Source organism: Plasmodium inui, assembly GCF_000524495.1.
Source record: "Plasmodium inui San Antonio 1 unplaced genomic scaffold supercont1.7, whole genome shotgun sequence".
Taxonomy (NCBI): Eukaryota; Apicomplexa; class Aconoidasida; order Haemosporida; family Plasmodiidae; genus Plasmodium; species Plasmodium inui.
This window is the reverse complement of record NW_008481841.1, coordinates 254,610-272,754: the sequence shown is the minus strand read 5'-3', so window position 1 is coordinate 272,754 and position 18,145 is coordinate 254,610. Positions and strand designations below refer to the sequence as shown.

The 18,145-nt window shown below is 45.4% G+C and overlaps 3 protein-coding genes across 3 annotated transcripts; 1 reads left to right on the top strand and 2 right to left on the bottom strand.

Moving 5' to 3' along the window:
- Positions 1-194: 194 nt before the first annotated feature.
- On the top strand, positions 195-707 carry C922_02089 (peptidylprolyl isomerase; the record flags this gene model as incomplete). The annotated part of the gene is made up of 1 exon (XM_008817688.1): positions 195-707. One exon carries the CDS (start codon positions 195-197, stop codon positions 705-707), a length of 513 nt encoding a protein of 170 aa, XP_008815910.1.
- Positions 708-2,686: 1,979 nt separating this feature from the next.
- C922_02088 (hypothetical protein) lies at positions 2,687-6,907 on the bottom strand (the record flags this gene model as incomplete). The annotated part of the gene is made up of 5 exons (XM_008817687.1): positions 2,687-2,782; positions 2,910-2,982; positions 3,115-3,290; positions 3,458-3,769; positions 3,941-6,907. 5 exons carry the CDS (start codon positions 6,905-6,907, stop codon positions 2,687-2,689), a joined length of 3,624 nt encoding a protein of 1,207 aa, XP_008815909.1.
- A 2,316-nt stretch (positions 6,908-9,223) lies between these two features.
- On the bottom strand, positions 9,224-17,122 carry C922_02087 (hypothetical protein; the record flags this gene model as incomplete). The annotated part of the gene is made up of 1 exon (XM_008817686.1): positions 9,224-17,122. One exon carries the CDS (start codon positions 17,120-17,122, stop codon positions 9,224-9,226), a length of 7,899 nt encoding a protein of 2,632 aa, XP_008815908.1.
- Positions 17,123-18,145: the final 1,023 nt, after the last annotated feature.

Genomic DNA, 18,145 nt, shown 5'->3' with positions numbered 1-18,145 from the left:
ATATATGCCGCTCCCCCATGGGCAGATTATTCGTACGAGCGACATGCCCACAAAATGATCGTCCCATCTTCCTACACTTTTTTCCTATACGTATAAAAACTTCTCCCCTTTTAAGGTACACAAAACGGATCCACCCATCTATATCCACCCAGCCTCTTCGTTCACATTTAAAGTTCATTTTATTTTAAGCCAAAATGAGTAGAAGCAAAGTTTTCTTCGATATTTCCATCGACAACAAAAGTGCTGGAAGAATTGTATTCGAGCTGTTCAGTGACATCACCCCTAGAACATGTGAAAATTTTAGGTCCCTATGTGCAGGCGATAAAGTAGGTTCCAAGGGAAAGAACCTACATTACAAGAATTCCATTTTCCATCGAATTATTCCTCAGTTTATGTGCCAAGGAGGAGACATAACAAATGGAAACGGATCTGGTGGAGAGTCCATATATGGAAGATCCTTCACTGATGAAAATTTTAAAATGAAGCATGACCAACCAGGCTTACTCTCTATGGCTAATGCAGGACCGAACACGAATTCGTCTCAGTTTTTTATCACCTTGGTTCCATGCCCCTGGTTAGATGGAAAGCATGTTGTTTTTGGAAAGGTCATCGAGGGCATGAACGTTGTCAGGGATATGGAAAAAGAAGGGGCTAATAGCGGATATGTCAAAAGACCCGTTGTTGTAACCAACTGTGGGGAGATGTAACGAAGGACGAAGCCAATCATCCAGTGAGGATTCGCATGTACATACTACGTACATATGCCCTAGGTGTGACGAGGGGGAGTCCGTTTCCATCGCGCGCCGAAACACCTCCTCGAGGAGGCATGCCCACTCGGTTTATTACAAACATGAGGGCATTCCCCTTACCCACATGAAGCTATATTGCAAAAGTGTTTATAACAATCGTGAAATTTTGAATATTTTATGGGCAATTTATACATAGTGCTTACTTCCCATTTGCGTAATTCCCCCCTGAAAGCATGCACAGAGCTAGCTATGAATGGGCATAGAGTGTACACACACATGTTATATTTACACACATATATTATATTCACACATACCTATATATATACATATATATCGTTTTATTACCCGTCGTTTTGTATGCTGTGCTTCTTTACCCGCACGCTTACAAAGCAAGGAGTCTTATGAAGATTGTCGGGTAACGTTTTATTATTCATTGAAAAGGTTTTTCTCGACACAACTTTTTTCCCCCATCGAGCATTTTTCATTCTTCAGTCATTGCTCATGTAGAACATCCATCCACCCATGCATGCCTGCATGCAAAGACACACAATCCAGCCATATTTAATGCCATGAATTAGCATTAAAAGGGAAACGCCCTATCCTGTAGAACTTCTTACATTGTTAAAAGGCGGTGAAAAATCTTCACTCGTGCCTGATAAAAGGTGTGACGTGCTAGGTGTTCGACCCGTTTGTATTTACCCCGGACCGTTATAAAAACCGCTTAACGGTAGCGTATGAATAGGGCAAATACGAACATATCGAAATTTATGCCCTAAACAATTTGCACATTTCGCATGTGAATGATTTTTATCCTTACCTGTGCCTCGTTATTCCCCGTATTCCCCCCCCTTTGTCAGCAAACTGGGGACATTTTTTTCTTCTGATTTGGCTGACTCGAAAAATTGCGCAATTTATACCTACATTGTGCAAGTGAAAGAAGAATCCCCCTCAATTCTGGAGCCTCCTAGTGAACCTGAACAAATGCGCACTTACAAAGTGGGTAAAGCGTGCATCCCCCTCTTTACGCATGGATAGACTTACCACTTATCTGTAGGTGAAAGAAGGGGGCATGGCGAAGTATATCTCTCTAAATATGTAGGCATACATACATTTGACAGTCCCACTCTACACACAGTTTTTTCTCACCCCCACCCCAAAAAAAAACCAGAACTGTGCATATTTTTTTTTCGAATTGGTCGTCGAAAAACCTGAATTGTTCATAATTTTTTTCCTTCCAAAGGGTTATTTTTCTGTGCTAGATATTTAAAAAAAAAAACATGCTGTGTGCAGAAAGACGAAATGGTGAAAAATGTACTTCCAGTTATGAAGTTAGTTGCATACTAAGCCGCTATTTTAGTCTCCTGTTTTGTACCCTTTATTAATATGCTACTTGAAATAAGCTTTATAAAAGAGCGATTTATTTTTTCCCTTCTTAAATGATGGATGGCCCCCCAATTGGGGTTACCCCCGTTAGGTATGCCGCAATGAACAATAGAGGATACGTCCTGTACACTTGGTTGTAATATAAAACAGGGGAAAACCCTTTAAACAGTCTAAGAGAATTTGCAAAAATGAAAAGAGAAACAAGGAAAAGGTAGTGTAAAAAGGAGGGACATGAGAAGATGTGTGAGCCAAACTGGGCACTCGTGTACAAACACACGTGGAATACTCTGTACATGAATCCGTATATACATATGTACAGCTTAACGCTGCGTAAAACTGAGTTTACAACTAATTGGGAATTAAAACAACGACAAAAACAATTTTTTCAAAATTATCAAAAAAGAAAAAAAAAAAAGAAGAGAAAAAAATACCCACATGAAGTGACAATTCATGGATTGGCATTACAAAATAGCAAAGGGAAAGTAATGTGGACGCACACAAAATGAGAAGAGGCGAGTTAGAGGAGGCGCGTGGTCCTTCTTTTGTCCATCACTTCACATGGCACTAATATCGTCATATGGGTTCGCCAGGTTTTTAAGATGCTTCTTTTCGGATATCGTGTAGGACACAATAATGACTGAGAGGATGATCTGTGGGGGAGAAAAAAAAAAAAAAAAACAATGAAACAATTGCAGCACACAACTCCGATGTTCGTGCTGCACTTACACAAATGAGGCAACCCCATTCGTGCACATCTTTTCGCCGTATTTTCCAAACCTTGAAAAGGAAAAGGCAAACCCAGATGGACAAGGCAAAGGAAAAGTGGGAGATGTTGTACAAATAGTTTAATCTGAAGGGGAGGGTAATTAAATTGTTACCAGGGAAGAGGGAGATGGTGTTACGTGTGTATATGTGGTCGCTCTATCGCCCCATCCATCGGGAATCTGGGTCCCACTTGGAGCCCCTTTCATGAAGCACTCACCTTGGGAGGGAACATACGATGAGAGTCACGACCGGCATGGACATGTAGCCAAGTCTGCGCGTGGGGATGTGCGCAAAGCAGAAAATGTTTTTGCACGGCACTTCGAAGGAGGAGGTGTTCATGTAGTAGATGTTGTTGTTGGGAGTTCTGGAAATTAGGACATCAGCCAGGAGAGTCTTCGGGTGACGCAAAGGAGGGGTGCACATGTGTAGGTAGCTTCGTGTGCACTCTATTTAGTAGACGCTCTTTAGTACACTCTCTTTAGTAGACGCTCTTTAGTACACTCTCTTTAGTGCACTCTCCTCTGTGCAGTGGTCTCGTCTCGGCTCTCCCTCGCCTTTACGTGGAAATATTTGTGGAGGGACTCCGAGTCCAATCTGTTGTACTTGAGCAAGTAGGAGTGTTTGCACCAGTCGACGCCGACCTCGAGGAGCAGAATAATTATGAGCCAGCTGGAAATGCTAAAAAAGGAATTCTGCGTTCTGTACGCAGTGGACATCTTTAGCAAAACGAGGAAGGCATCGATGAAGAGGTAGAAGCGCTCGACTGCATCTGAAGCCACAATTGTGAACAGGGTAGTCTTGGAGAATTTTTTGAAGACTGTTGACTTGATTTCTGTGAAGTTACTCATCACTAGGATCAGGAACATGGTGGACTGGGGGGGAGGAAAGGGGCGCAGGGGCATATGTTACGCGTGTTCGATGATGTGGTGAAAATGTATTCGAACAGCCTGGGCATGTTGTGTGGTCCCATGTGGACAGACAGGAAGACACACATACATATACACACAAAGCGGTGTTCCCAAAGCAAGGGAAGCGAAAATTACCTCCGACGAATTGATCGCAATGTTCAGCGAGAGGAAGCGTATGAGGTGCGCAAAGGCGTGGGTTAAGATATAGGTAAGGACAAAAATGTACTGCACAATAAATTTGATGAGTATACTATAGAAGGGGTAGAAGATGGGGATTTTAAATTTCTTGTTCATTTGGTCGTCCTTGTTATTTTTGAGACAATCGATTTTGTTCTTTTCCTGTTCGTTCGGAGTGAGCAGATTCTGGTTTTGGTTCTGGTTTTGACTTTCGCTTTGGTTGTGTCTGGGGTTGGTGTCAATTTTATTTGTACACTTCTCCGCGTCTTGTGTGCCGTTGCCAATTGGGCAAATGCCTGTTGGTTTGTTCGTCGTTTGGTGATCATTCGGGAGTGCCTCACAGGGGTCTGGATGTTTCGGAGTTGCCGATTTGTTTTCCGGGCAGTGGTGCGCTTGGATGGAGGATCCCCCCGAGGTGGCTATAGTTGTGGTAGTCGTGGCTAGCGTGGCGGTCGTAGGCGAAGCTGCTGGGAAGGTAGCTTCATTCCTACTTTGCGGAGCCCCACCTGGGCTGTGTTCCGACATCCAGGGCATTTCCTCCGCCTCTCGTTCGTTCTCTTTACTCGTGTAGTGGTTCCTAACAATGTAGACATAGGATCGTAAGTTAATAATTCTGATGAACGTTCGAATCATGTTATCGATGAGGTCCTTCCCTAACGACCTGAGCAGTCGCTCCACAATTTCGAGCATATTGAGAACGACGTATAGTTTCATAAAAGGCTGGGCTCTTATGTAATGGTAAATCCTAGACGTGTCCACAAAGGAAAAAATGTAGATGCAGATAAGGATAAGAGACATTCGTATTAGTCCGCTGTATTCTGGGAAGGATAATTTGAGTGAGTTCAAATGTTGCCTGAGAAACTTTCTCTTCATTTCTTTAACTTTGGAAATATTTTTCATTATGCTCCTTCTCTTTGTGAATCCCTCATTAAGTTTGTAGTAGATGCAGTTTTCGCTGTTTCTCTTTTGGGTCATAAAAAGGGGGTTGAGTTGACCACTCTGGTTCTGTCCGTATGCATCACTTGGGTCGTTTTCCTCGTCGGGGTTACTGTGGCCATCCAGGAATAGCACCCCATCGAACACGTCGCATATGTTCGTGGAGTTGCTACTACACGAGAGGTCGCTTCCATCAGATGTGTAGACACTCTCGATAGAAAAATCACTGATTATGTCATCCCCGTTTTGTTGGAGACTAGTACCATTTTGGGAATAATTTTTCGTGCTGATTTGTCGGTTATTGATTGGAAGGCACAATGAGCTTTCCACCTTTGGGGGTTCCTCTTTCTTCTGCGTTAGATGGCTTGCCTCATTTGGGCTCTCCCCTTTGTGAACTTCTCCATTTTGTGCAGTCGCCTCTGGTTCGCCCTCCGTCTGGGTGGACGGTCCGGCAGTCCGATTGTCACAGGGTTGTTCCTTCGCTTCGCCATCCCCGCATAGCTGATTCCTCGCTTGATCAACAGCGGTTTCCCGTTCTTCTGTCTTTTCAGCGTCGATTTGGCGCTCCCCCTGCGGTTGGTCGCCTCCCTTTTTAACACTTCCCAGGCACTTCGCCTCAAACGACCGGGAGACAATCTTCTTTTTCTCCTCGGCTTCAAAAATGCTACACGAGTAGAGTCTGTTGATGTGAAAGAAGAGCAGCACTCTGATGCAGACGCGTTTGAACACGTCGTAAACACTCTTTGCTGAACTTTTTAAAAGATGGCATATTTTTCTTTTCGCAAATGAGAAGGGTTCGAAGAGGGGGAGACAGAAGAGGCGGTTTGTCTTTCTCCTTCGATGGGAATTTTGTTCTATCGATTTTTTATTAAGCATTTGTAGCATTTTCTTGTTATGCTTTATCTCGGCCCTCCTTTTTCGCCTCTCAAGATGGGCCTCCCTCCCATGGTCGACGTCTTCTTTCTTCACACCTGTAATGGAGTCGCCATTTCTGAGTGGCTTCCCATCCGCGTACTCGCCGGAGCTGCCGATTGGGAAGTCGACACAGCGAGTGTGGATCTCATTATAGTCATGCTTCTCATGCGTGTCGTGCTTCTCATAACTGTCACGGTTGACGTCCAGGTCCGCGCTGCTGCCCAGTCTGTTCAGACTTCTTAACCTACTCAGCACGGCATTCGTGTCGAAGGAAGTATTCTGCGAAATGCTTTTTGCTCCGTCGAAGCTCAGTTCATCTGAGTTGGAATAATTCACGCTGTAGGAAAAGCAGTTTATACGATGATGTCCAAAAAGGGAATTCTTCGATGAATTTTTTTTCAAAATGAAGGAACATTCGAGTGAGTTCTTGTTCTTCCCTGACTGATCATCACTTTCGATTTTTTTATTTTGTTTCGGCACTCTTCTTTTTCTTCTTTCATTTGAAGAAAATTTATTTGAACTTCTAATAATCCTCGCTTTGTATTTTTTTAAATCTTTATGATTGTACGTTGCTGCATATTTATAAAATTTGAAATTTTTTATATTACAGAAATGCCGAAGAAAATTATGACCTGTATTTCTGAGAAATGTGTACAGCAAAATGAAGAGAGAGCGAATGACTTGGACAGGCATAAACGTAATGTCGTAAAGGATGTTATCTAGACAGAGGAGGAAGGAGAAGCTCATGATTTTCTCCAGGAAGTATGGCACGTTTAACATGTGCTCCAATGCGTTCTCTGGGATCGAGTCCGTCTTAAAAAAGGTATCCAAAAATCTGTAAAAGTCGTACTGCCGGTCATCCTTTCGGGGGTTGTTTGCCTGACCCGTGTTGGATACCTTCGTTGCCCCTCTTACCGCGGCATTCCCTTCGCTTAAATTTTTCTTCCCCTTCCGTTCCGTCGCTCCTCCTGCCACGCTTTCCTCGCCGTTTTCACCATCAATCAGGTACGAGTCGTAGTACCTCCCCCCCCTTACTTCATCTAATATAAAGTCATACAGAGTTATCCTGTTCATACTTTTTTTACCATTTTAGTAATTTCGGATGTGAGCAGTGGGGCTGGGGTGGAGGGGAGTCTTCGGATTCCTTACCAGGAAAACACATAGGTATTTAAATATGTATGGATATGTATACGTATATGTATGCATATATACGTATTTAATTATATGGACACAAGTGCGCCTTTTTCAAAAGCAGCCCTGCTGGTAAGGATTAGTAGGGTGAATGTGCAGGCCCAACGAAGAGGCTCAAACGAGAGAGCAGCATTTGTGGCAACTAATAGGAGGCATGCCAAAGAGGAGAAAAAAAAAAAAAAACTACTCACAGTGTTGCAGGCTTACGTATGTATAGCACATGCAAAGACTGAATGACACGAAACCGTTTGCAGTGAAAATTTATCTGTTCACTTGCGTAGCTTCCGCATGTTTTTTCCCCTTGCTATTCCTTTCATTTCGTTTCTCATTTTTTTTTTCTTATATACCTTCATGGGAGCTAATTTCCCACACTTGGCACTTTGCAGTTTTATTTTATGAACCATATATTAATGTCGAAGTTAAGCATGCGGAACGTTCACGTCGGCTAGTACACGTCGTGTTCCTGCTGTGCGATCTTCCAGGGGATCCTTCTCGAGTTCATAGAATAAGGCGCAGCCGTTCCCAAGGGGGGAAATAGCAATGGGTCAGAACAGGTTCGTATATACTATTTTTCGCGTCACTTGAGCGGTTACTGATGAGTGCCACCACTGATCGCTTACCCTCGTAAATCAAGTATGAATGCAACGAAAGGGTCACCAGAAAAGGAGAGTTTCCTCCCTCCCTCGAACAGTGTTTATCCTTTACATTTTTGTAAAAACAACAAAAAAAAATATATTAATTTCTCCTAAATCTGCATGCTTGGCATGACGCGCTACAAAAAGGTGGTGGTGAGGGGGTTGAGGAAGGAAAGGAAATTGCCACAGGTTAGGGCCATCAGAGGGGGGTGTAATGGCAATAAACTGTATCACCTTCTTAACAGCTTTGACCCAGTTGTGTTTTTTTTTTAGTGCATTACAACGTGGATGCATTTGGGGGAGCCACTCTGTACCCCCGACGGAACCCTAAATGGGTGAATAGCGTTGTCTCGAAAGAAGAGTGTGGCAAAAATGCCCGGAGGAGATGTGGGATCTTCCCCCCTCCCCATTGTACGAACAACCTATGGAAAGGCAATCCTATACACATTCTAGTGTGTGCTTTGCTTCCCTTTTGTATGTGCCAACCCCATTGGGGGAACGCCACAACGGGGTCGATGTAAATGCGCTACCCCCCCGCAAGAGGCACACCCGTTACGATTTCTAATTCGCGTAAGACGTGCTTACTTCATACTTAAAGCAGTGCATGCGGTTGGTTCATCTTCAGGTGACAAAAAAAAAAAATAATAAAAAATGGGAAGAATAAGAAGGCGCGCAGAAAAGGCGAAATAAAAATGTGGAGTGGGTTAAAAAGGCTGAATAGGCTGGGCAATAAAAAGCTCAAGTCGTCACACGTGCATGTGCATCTGCGCGTGTACGTACGCGAGCGCGTTTGGGGCTAACCTGGGGCTGCAGATGTGGCTTCCTCCCAAAGAAAGGGAAGCACATTAGAGACAGGCTAGAACCACATCGGCGGCACGCAAGAAGCACATCAGATGCACGGTAGAACCACATCGCCTTGTACAGGACGCACACTTGAAACACAATAAAGCACAAATGAAGAAAACAAAAAGTGGGTCATCACTGGGTGATTTCGCGGCAACATGCAGAAAGACAGAGCCACGTATCATGAAACCCGCGCGCAATATTTCTGCGCGAAATGGGGGCATTCATTTTGTCACCCTTCCCCTTAAGAAGGCAAAGGCTCACTCTGCGTTGTGGGCAAATATGTGCGCGGCGAAATCAAACAGGCACAGACCGTTGACATGCAACGGCGTGTATGTGTGGACACGTGCAGAGGGGATTTGGGCATGAAAGGAAAGGGGTAAACAGAGGGGGATAAGAAGGGGGAAAAGATGGGGGGGAGAAAAAAAAAGAAGAAAGAAAACACACATACACTCACACACACCTTCGTCGGCACATACAAATCGGAAGAACCGCTTGAACTTCTCAAACTCGACAAATTATACTAAAAAGTGACACAAAGTTAGTGTAAAAATGAGGGAAACAAAAAAAGAGGGGTAACCAAAAATGGACTTCCTAACCAACTCGAAGGTAGGCATCAGCACAAATGGGAAACATAAAATGAAATTTCTCCTCCGAAAGGAAGAGGCGACGTTATGTGTAATGGTTACTTTAGACACGCCTGCACACTTGGTGGGACGGGTCAGATAATGTCCCGGTTCGTATTTGACGACCTGGTGTTGTATCGGCTTTTAGAACGGTTGGAGGAGTTGTTCCTGAGGTGCCTCCTGCTCCTGGTGCCGCTGATAAGGAAGTCATCCCCCTGACTGTTGAGCAGGTCATCATCATCTCCATTGTTGATGCTTCCTCCCCCAGGGTTGTTCTCCTGTCTGGTAATCTCTTTATTTCGTAAACGATCGCTTTTCCTGACATTGACGTGGACGACCGCATCGCAGTTGTAATTCTTCTTCTGATTGTTTTTTTTATTCCTTGCTGAAGTCCTCCTTGGAGTGTTGTTATTGTTGCGTCTCGTGGTCCTACGTCTAGTAGTGGTGCTTCTCTTGGGAGCGCTCGTACGACCCCTCCGTCTATTCCTCCTACTGTTCCTTCTGGAATTGGAACTCGATGCGTGATTATAACCAAAGTCATAATCATCATGAGCATAATCATCATCATCGTATTCATCATCGTCTTCTTCATCCTCTGAGAAGAAGTTTGCTGATTGATCACTAGTAAAAACTGAGGAATGCTCACTTATGACAGCAATGTCGGTGTTCCTTCCGGAGCTTAGAACGTTTTCATAGTTCAATAGAAAGTTCGTAACGTTGATGGCGCTGTTCGCATTGGTGACGCTCGCAATGCTGGCAGCGTTGGCTATATTAGCAGCGTTGGCTATATTAGCAGCGTTGGCCATATTAGCAGCATTGGCCATATTAGCCGCGTTAACCACATTGGAAGCGTTGCGTGCAGTAACTCCACTGCCTGCATTGTTCACCTGCGTGTTACCTCTAAACATTGCAAATAACTCATTGTACCTTGCATAACTGGAGAGTAGCGAATTCTGAACTGTCCTTGAGCCCAGAAAATCATAATTGGCAGTGGACCTCAGATAAAGGGAGTATGGGTTCAGGAAGCTACAGTTGTTGATCCCATCGATACTTTTAATTATACAGTTTCTTCCTTTGAGCTGACAATTATTCATTAGGTTGAAACTTTCTCTAATTAAGGTCTTGCAGTAGTTCTCTTCTAAAACGTTTAGCAATTTCATCGTGTGTGAATTCATAAAGAGCATTCGGTTGTTGTTTGTATAAATGAAGTGTCTATGGTCGAGCTGTCTCCTTTTTTTGTCCACATTGGTGTAGTGCTTTAAGTAACACTGAAGAACTGCTTTGATGCTTCTCTCTGCGTAGGTCTTTTTTTTATAATAAATAAAAGTATCAATATCTTCTTCTTCTCTACAAGGGAATTTTTTCAAAATTTGGTACAGCAGCGACTGGCTCATTTCCTTCATTTGATGTCGGAAGGGGTTTCTCTCGAGGACCCTTTTCTTCCCTTCTCTGGTAGTGGGGCTCACCACGCTGCTACTGTCACAGATTGAGCTTACACTTATAAATCGTTTGTACGATCGTCCTACTCGCACGGCGTTCACATAACACATCTTGTACTTGTCCGCACCACCGCTCTTCCGCTTGAACGTTTCTATGCACCGGGTCAGCGCTGCGCCTAGGGGGTTCTTCTTCCCCGGGGGGTCTCTGTTCGGCTCGGAGGGGGGCTCCTCCCCGTTCTTTCGGCCGCCCACTCTACCGCCAACTCCACCGCTGAATCCGCCGTCGAATCCGCCGCTAACTCCACCTCGCGCGCAACCCCGCAGCAGCCGGAGGAAGGCCTCACTTTTCTCATTCTTCCTATGGGCGGGCATCCTGAGCAAGGGCTCCTCGTCCCCCCTGTTATTCACCACCTGGAAGTGGTGCCTACCGATGGCAGCATGGTGGCTGAGGAGTTGGCTCATATCGACTCCGCAATGGTGTGCATCACTAACTGAGCTGCTTCTATACTCTCTCCTCTCCTCTGCGGGGGAACTACCGGGTCCTTCGCTCGCCCCTCTGTGGTTGAACCATTTCTTATCATCCCATGTGGGGCTGGCACTGCACGCGCTGTGATCACCGCGCTTCATAGAACCGCCACTTCCTCCATAATTTATCAACGCTTTGTATAGAACGTCAAAGGTCAGGAGTGACTTTAGATTTATGGTATTCTCCTTCTTCATCCTCCGGCACATTTGGGAAAGGTAGTTCAGCTGGATACATATGGGGTCCACCGGGGAGCTTCCAATCTTGTCCAAGTAGCTTTTATTGCAATTGAAGCTAGAAAATTTTGGAAGCACCGGTTGAAGGTGCTGCTCGTAGATCTTAAATTTCTTGTCTACCAGAATGTTCGCATTGGTGAAGTTTAGCAGGCATGGGTTGTTTCCTTCCTTGCGCAGTTTGCTCCTTCGGCGGTCACCTGTGGGGGGTTCGCCATACCAACCGTCGTCATCATCGCTTTCATCATCACCATCGTAATGGTCCTCCTCGCCGCTACCACTGGCGCCCCGCTTCTCTGACCACATGCCGCTTGAACCATGTGGCTTCGACCTTCCCTTCCGAGACGCAGCATTGAGTCGATCATCTGGGTTGCCTCCCCTACGCACATCCTTTAGGTGTCCATGTTGGTCCGATTCGAATGCCCTGTGGTTCCTACTCTGGAGCGAATCCATCCTGCGCCCTTTAGGTGAGTCGCTAAACAGATCATCAGAATAATTGGCATAATTTGAATTGTCACTAAAAAAATTGATGGAACTACATTTTTCCAAATCGGTGTCCCAATCACTCATGTATCGATCCCTTTTCACGACCTCTTCTTTTTCCTTCCGTTTGTCCCCAGTGAAGAACTCTTTTAATTTGCTAATGCTGATGTCGTAGGGGTACTGTGCTCCTTCCCTTGTGTGTGAACCTCCACTTAACAGGCACTCATCGTGTTTATAGCTTTTAGATTTAAAATCTGAGGATGGCACATTTATGTTTCGCTTTCTCATTGGTAGGAAGCGGTTCTTCCTAGCAAGATAGGTGTGTTCCCCATTGGAGCTTCCTCCCCTTGAAACAGCACCCCTTTCGCTGTCGCTTCCACTGGAGTGATCATTTGAGTGACCGCTTAAATTTTGTGCCTCTTTATCTTTTGCTATATGAAGCCTCTTTCGCTTAGGGGCATCTTCCGTGCTGGCTGCACTTGACCTGGTTCCCACATCCAGCGCCGTGGGTCCGTTTCTTGCCGTCCTTTTACTCCTAAAGCCGTAGGAGTGGTTATCACTGAGGACGCTATCAAGGTTAATCACTTCTTTCTTTCGTTTAGCACTATTCTTAATGCACTCTCGGTGCACATCTTCAACATTGATAACTTCGTTGTTGTTTGAGGGGGTGTTCTCCAAGTTTATAACGTGTTTGTCTTCCCTGCCCTGGAAGCTGTCTTTGTCGATGATTCTCACTTCGTCATTGGGGTTTCTATCACTCCCGTCATCGGAAGCGCCTTTGTTTTTTTTTTTTGTTTTTTTTTTTTTTTTAGAATCCCCCGCTTCTCCTCGGCCCTGCACCGAAATTTTGGAGTTCTTCGAGTTGCTGTCCGTGTAGAGCGTGTAAATGGAGTTGACCGAGCAGGAGAGCTCCGAGCTGTCCTCTATAATTCGGTTTCTTCGCCGGGCGACTCTTCTCCCTTTTCTTCTGTCCTCGTCGTTGCGCTTTCTTCCACGACGTGAAGAGGCGCCGTTTCTGGCATCGGTTCCATTCCTCCCACTCGTTCCATTCCTCACGGTCGCTCCATTCCTCCCAGCGGTACCAATGATGGTGGCTCCGCTCCAATTGTTGGCGAAGCTTCCACCCACTCCTGCGACTTCCACACCGGTGTTAAAACTAGATGAATTGTTTAGCCCGTCCCCGAAAAGGAACCCCCTGGGAGCAGTTACACCTCCTCCTCCTCCGGAAGCAACACCACTGGTAAATCTCACAACATCCACCGCGTCCTCCGCATTATTTCCCTCAAAAGAATCATACATAAAAACGTCTGGAAGAGAATTCATATTATCATAATTGTCCGTCACCTCGTTCATGCTAGGTTCATTCAGCGAGCAAAGCTGATAAGAAGTGACTTGATCAGATAGGGTCAATTTGTAGGAGGCATTTCTATTCAGTGTGAAAATAGAGAAGTACCCATAATTGTGTGAGACGATGAAGAGGTAGCCATTTTGACTCCACTCTGCACTTAGGTTTTTCAACTCACTATCGTAAGAATACTTTTTTATGATCTTCTTCTTCTGTACATTCAACAAATAAATGTATTTTCTAAAACAGGCGAAGAGAATTATATCTGTGAAGAAGGGGTTGGGCTTGATAAAACTGACATAGCTGTTGCATTTTTTTAGATCGAAGTTCTTAATTTCTTCGTAGGTCCTTAGACAGAATATGGAGAGGTTCGTCTTCATCGTCACTGCAAAGGTGTCTTCCTTAGACGAGTTCGATTTGTTCGTTATTCCGTCAGCCACGATTAGGTATTCATCGGACATATTAAAGGAGACGTTGCTAATTTTGTAGTTTAACTTTTTAGCTCTCATTTTGGGCTTGTTGTTTGCCTTCTCGTTGTACACGCACTGTGCGCCGCTCTTTTCGGTCGCCTCGTTGGTGTGGAGGCGGTTAACGGGGAGGCGGCTCGCTGTGAGGCCACTCTCTATGAAGCGGTTTATTTCCAGACTGCCTGTTCCCAGACGGTTAGACACAAGCCGATTCGGGTCAAGTCTATTATTTCCATTTGTGCTCCTCCTCCCACTGGCGCTGCCGCCGCTGTAGACGATGCTCTCCATGATGACGCTGTCGTTGTTCGCTTCCCCCGGGTCCACGCCGATTGTGCTGCTGGCAGCACGGACTGTGCCGCTGGACCCAACGACTGGCTCATTGGATGCTCTCGACTTGTCCTGCTGATCGGGGACCCTCCTCCCCATTGGTGCACTCCCATCAGGGTTCACCTCCCGCTGCGCCCTAAGGAGCCGCTTCCTCTTCAGTTCCTTCTCCCTATTCACCCTTGGCACGTATTCCTTCCCGCTGGAGGAGTAGCAGTACGACGAACAGGACGTAGAAGATATAACAAACAGATTGTCGTACTGATTTTCGTCATTCACGTCGTTCGTGGCATTGTTGTTTTCGTTACTCTTCGGATCTCTCCTATCGCCTGGCTTCCGTCCATCGTCGCCCCTGGCCTGGAAGCCTCCCAGGTCGGTTCTCCCCCCCTTGGCCTTGTTGCTCTCGTTGAGGGCCAGGGACTCGAGGAAAAATTCGACGTAGAGGGAGGTGTAGAAGCAGCAGACGTTGACTTTGCGACGTGCAGCACTGTGAAGGGTTCTACTGTCAAGAGTTTTACTGTCAAGAATTCTACTGTGAAGAGTTATACAGTGGGAAGAGCTTCTCTCCCCCCTGGAGCGCGCCACCTCGTCGACGTAACTCTGGAAGTGCCATAGAAATATAGAACCGCTGAACTGCACAGTGAGGAAGTCGGCAGAGCGGTTTGCGAAAGCGAAGCGAACAATTTCTTCGTTAAAATCTTCGAACCGTTTGAAGAGAGAAAAACCGATATCCTTCTTGGCATTATCTTGCAAAATGTTGATCTCGAAACAGTGGAAGATTTTCGCGTAAGAAAGATCTTCCTCACTCATTTTCTGTTTTTTCTTATCTCCTTTGTAAGACAACTCGATGACGTCATCCGTGTGAGCATTTCCATACTTACTCTCGTCAATCTTGTTAACATATTTGATGATGTCCACATCGTTTGGAGTGATGCTGAGCAAGTCATCACTTCGTTCTTCATCATCGTAGAAAGGTTTGGACGTAAGGAGCAAAAACATGAGTTTTTTTTTCCTCCTTTTATAGTTGGTGATGTTGGAAAAATCGTTCTTCTCCCCAGATTTATCGATGCATTGGCTAGACGTGTTGATAAAGATGAGGTAGCCATTCTTTAATCCTCTGATGGGTCCATTCGACATGACCAGAGAGTTGTACATATAGGGGGACACATTATAACTTAGTGAGTAAGAAAATTGAATGTAGGGGAAAAATTTGACACCTCCGAGGTTCATATCCAGGGAGTATAACAAATGGGAATCATTACTGAGATCATCAAAGATGATGATGAAGAAGTAGGAGTTAGTGGAGCAAATGGCATACGTTTTATAAGTACCATCTGCATTGTGCTTGTTCCCCTTTTGATGATAAAAGAACTGCACCTTGTTCATTAGGAAGGTTCGTCTATACGTAAAGAGCGTTTTAAATTTGTGCTTATCGATCAGCCAGAATTTAACGACCCCCTTTTCATCACACGAGAGTATATACTTGTCAGAACGGTGGACATCAAAATCGGTGATGGCATTCCGATGTGCCTTAATGCAGAGGATTAAATTGCCGGTTATGACATGGAAGATCTTTATGTACCCATCCTTTCCACACGTTACGACATTCTCGCAGTTGTTATTGAACTTCATTTTCGTTATGAATTTGAAGTCCTTCTTATTTGGGATGAAATGAGAAAGTAAGGTTATATTCCTCTTGATATTCTTCACACAATAATTGTATACATCAAACATGTACCTTGTATTTATTATGTGATTCCTGAGTTTGGTATTCTTCGTGATGTAATAGAGTTCCTGCTTTATTTTCGTATAAATGTTGGTGCACCTGTTAGGCTCATAGCTAGTTATTTGTATTGACTTCCTTTTGTTGCTTTCATATTCTTCTTTGAGTCTGTCTTGGCTGCTGAAGAAGAACTCCTTTATGTTATGCTCCGGGTACTTACACGTGAGCATGTTTATCGCCCCTTTGAAGATGTTGTACATGTCCGATTCGATCTTCTCCCTCGTGGTGGCTCTGGCCAGGGGGGCTACTCCTCCTGCGCTTCGATTCCGATTGGTGCCTTTCATTTTGCTCATACGTCTCTCCATCCCCGTTTTGAGCTTGTTGTTGGGGAAGCGCGCTACGTCCTCGTCGTCCCTTGACGCAGTGAGAGTCTGTCTTCCTCCATCTCCTTTGCCTCGTTCGCCTCCCCCATGTGTACCATCACCGAACAATCCAACATCTTGGATACCCGACTGGACAGATTTGACATCCTTCTGCACTTTTCCCCTTCCGTTGTGCACCCCGGCTGATGCGCCACGCGTGGATCTGCCATCCTCCTCTTCGTCATCACTCCAGTAGTTTTCGTCCCCCTTTGCGGCACTTCTCCCGCTCCTGCTTTTAATGGAGTTGCTGCTCCGTTTGTTCCTTCTGCTATTTACTTGGTATGGGGGCACTCCTTTACCCCTCTCGACACATTCAGAGTCGTCCCAACGTTTCCCATGACTAGGAGGTGACGCTCGTGACCAACTGGAGGAGGTGCTCCCACGGGGAAGCTCTCCCTTCCTCCTTTTAAATTCGTTGCCTCTGATTTTTTCATCGTCAAATATGAGGTCCTTGTTTTTAAGAACCCTATACACATCGTCTAGATCTCCTCGATTGGCACTCTTCTTAATTTCGTTCAGGCAAATGTTGATGAGAACCTTGTACGTGTCACTGACGTGGTTGCGTGTGGTGGTGGATTCAGGGGTGCCTCCTCTGTTTGCCTTCCCCAGCTGTTTTCCCCTTACCATGTCCGCTTCCTCCTCAAGCGTGTGTGCGTTATTGGGGTAACCATTTTGGTAATCAATGGGGTGGTGACTCCCCGGTGTGGTGCCTTTCATTTTAGTGTTCACCCAAGTGGTGCTTTTCATTTTACTGCTCACCGAAGGGGTAGTTTCCATTTTTCTCTTCACCACATTGTTGCACGGGTCTGTGTGATTCCCCTGAAAGAACCCTTCAATTTCGACGCTTCCATTGGAGGGGCTTCTCCCCTTGTTGTTGCCATTTTTACGTAGACACCTCCCACTGCGGGTGTCGTCCGGAGCTTGGCACAGCGTTGCAGAGGCCCAGAAGTCTTCCCCATCACTTAATTTCTGCCTTTTAGCATTCATACTTGTCACTGGATTGGTTTTATCTCTGTGTTCACTCCGCGAATCCATGTTTTCCTCTTTTCGCAGAACGTCGAATGAAGAGTCTGTAAAAGGCATGGTTGGCTCGCCAGTGTCCGAGCATGTATGCCTCTGCTGGGGGATCAATTTCTTAGCACAATTTTGTTCCTTCCCGTTAGTGACATAGCCTGCGTCTGGTTTTTCCACACTTTGTTAGGAGGTTCTTAATTGGCCTTTCTGTCCTATGCTTTGTTGCTACGTCCTTCCTTTCTTCTTTTTTGTTTTTTTTTTTTTTCTTTTCGCAGATTTCTGACACGTGCGCTGCATGCCTCGCTGTCGTTTTCATCATTAACAGACGCAAAACTCGCAGGCGTGTCATCGGTTCGTCTCGCCCAATTCAGCGACCTCCTCATTCGTCATAAGATGCAGTTACGCACAGGGAAATATGCATATGCATGTAGGTACGCAAAGGTGCAGGTAAGCGAACGTGCAGGTAAGCGAACGTGCAGGTACCTGCTCATGCTTATGGGGTTCTATTTGTTACAACATTTCTCGGACTGTGCGGTGAATGCTATTTCTTATCCACGTGGTCATTTATTTTTGTTCACGATATATTGGTGTAGCTATTTGGCAGACGGCTCGTCAAATATGGTACTGCGCGTTCTGATGGTGGCTGACGCTTCTGGGTAGTGTTCCCGTGCTGCCATGGTTCCCCCTCACGCGACCCGTGCCTCAGCGTGCAGTCGTGCGGTCGTATGATCGCCCGATCGTCCGATTTTGCGAATACATAATGATATGGACGTCAGCATGCACCACCACGCCTGTACGTAGCGCGCAAAGGTCGCTTCGAACGTATGCTTACATGCGCGAGGCGCACGTACTTATTTACTCCCCCTTTTTTTTTTTTTTTTTTGCATATGCCGCACGAGGCCATCCCGAAATGTAGGCGAAATGGTAACCTCGCGCAGTTGTACGCAAATGAATGTTCACATGTTTATCTTCCCATCAAAGGGGGGTCATGGAAATTCCTTCAACGAAAATTAAAGTACTTTTGTCATACTTCTTTCGTCCATT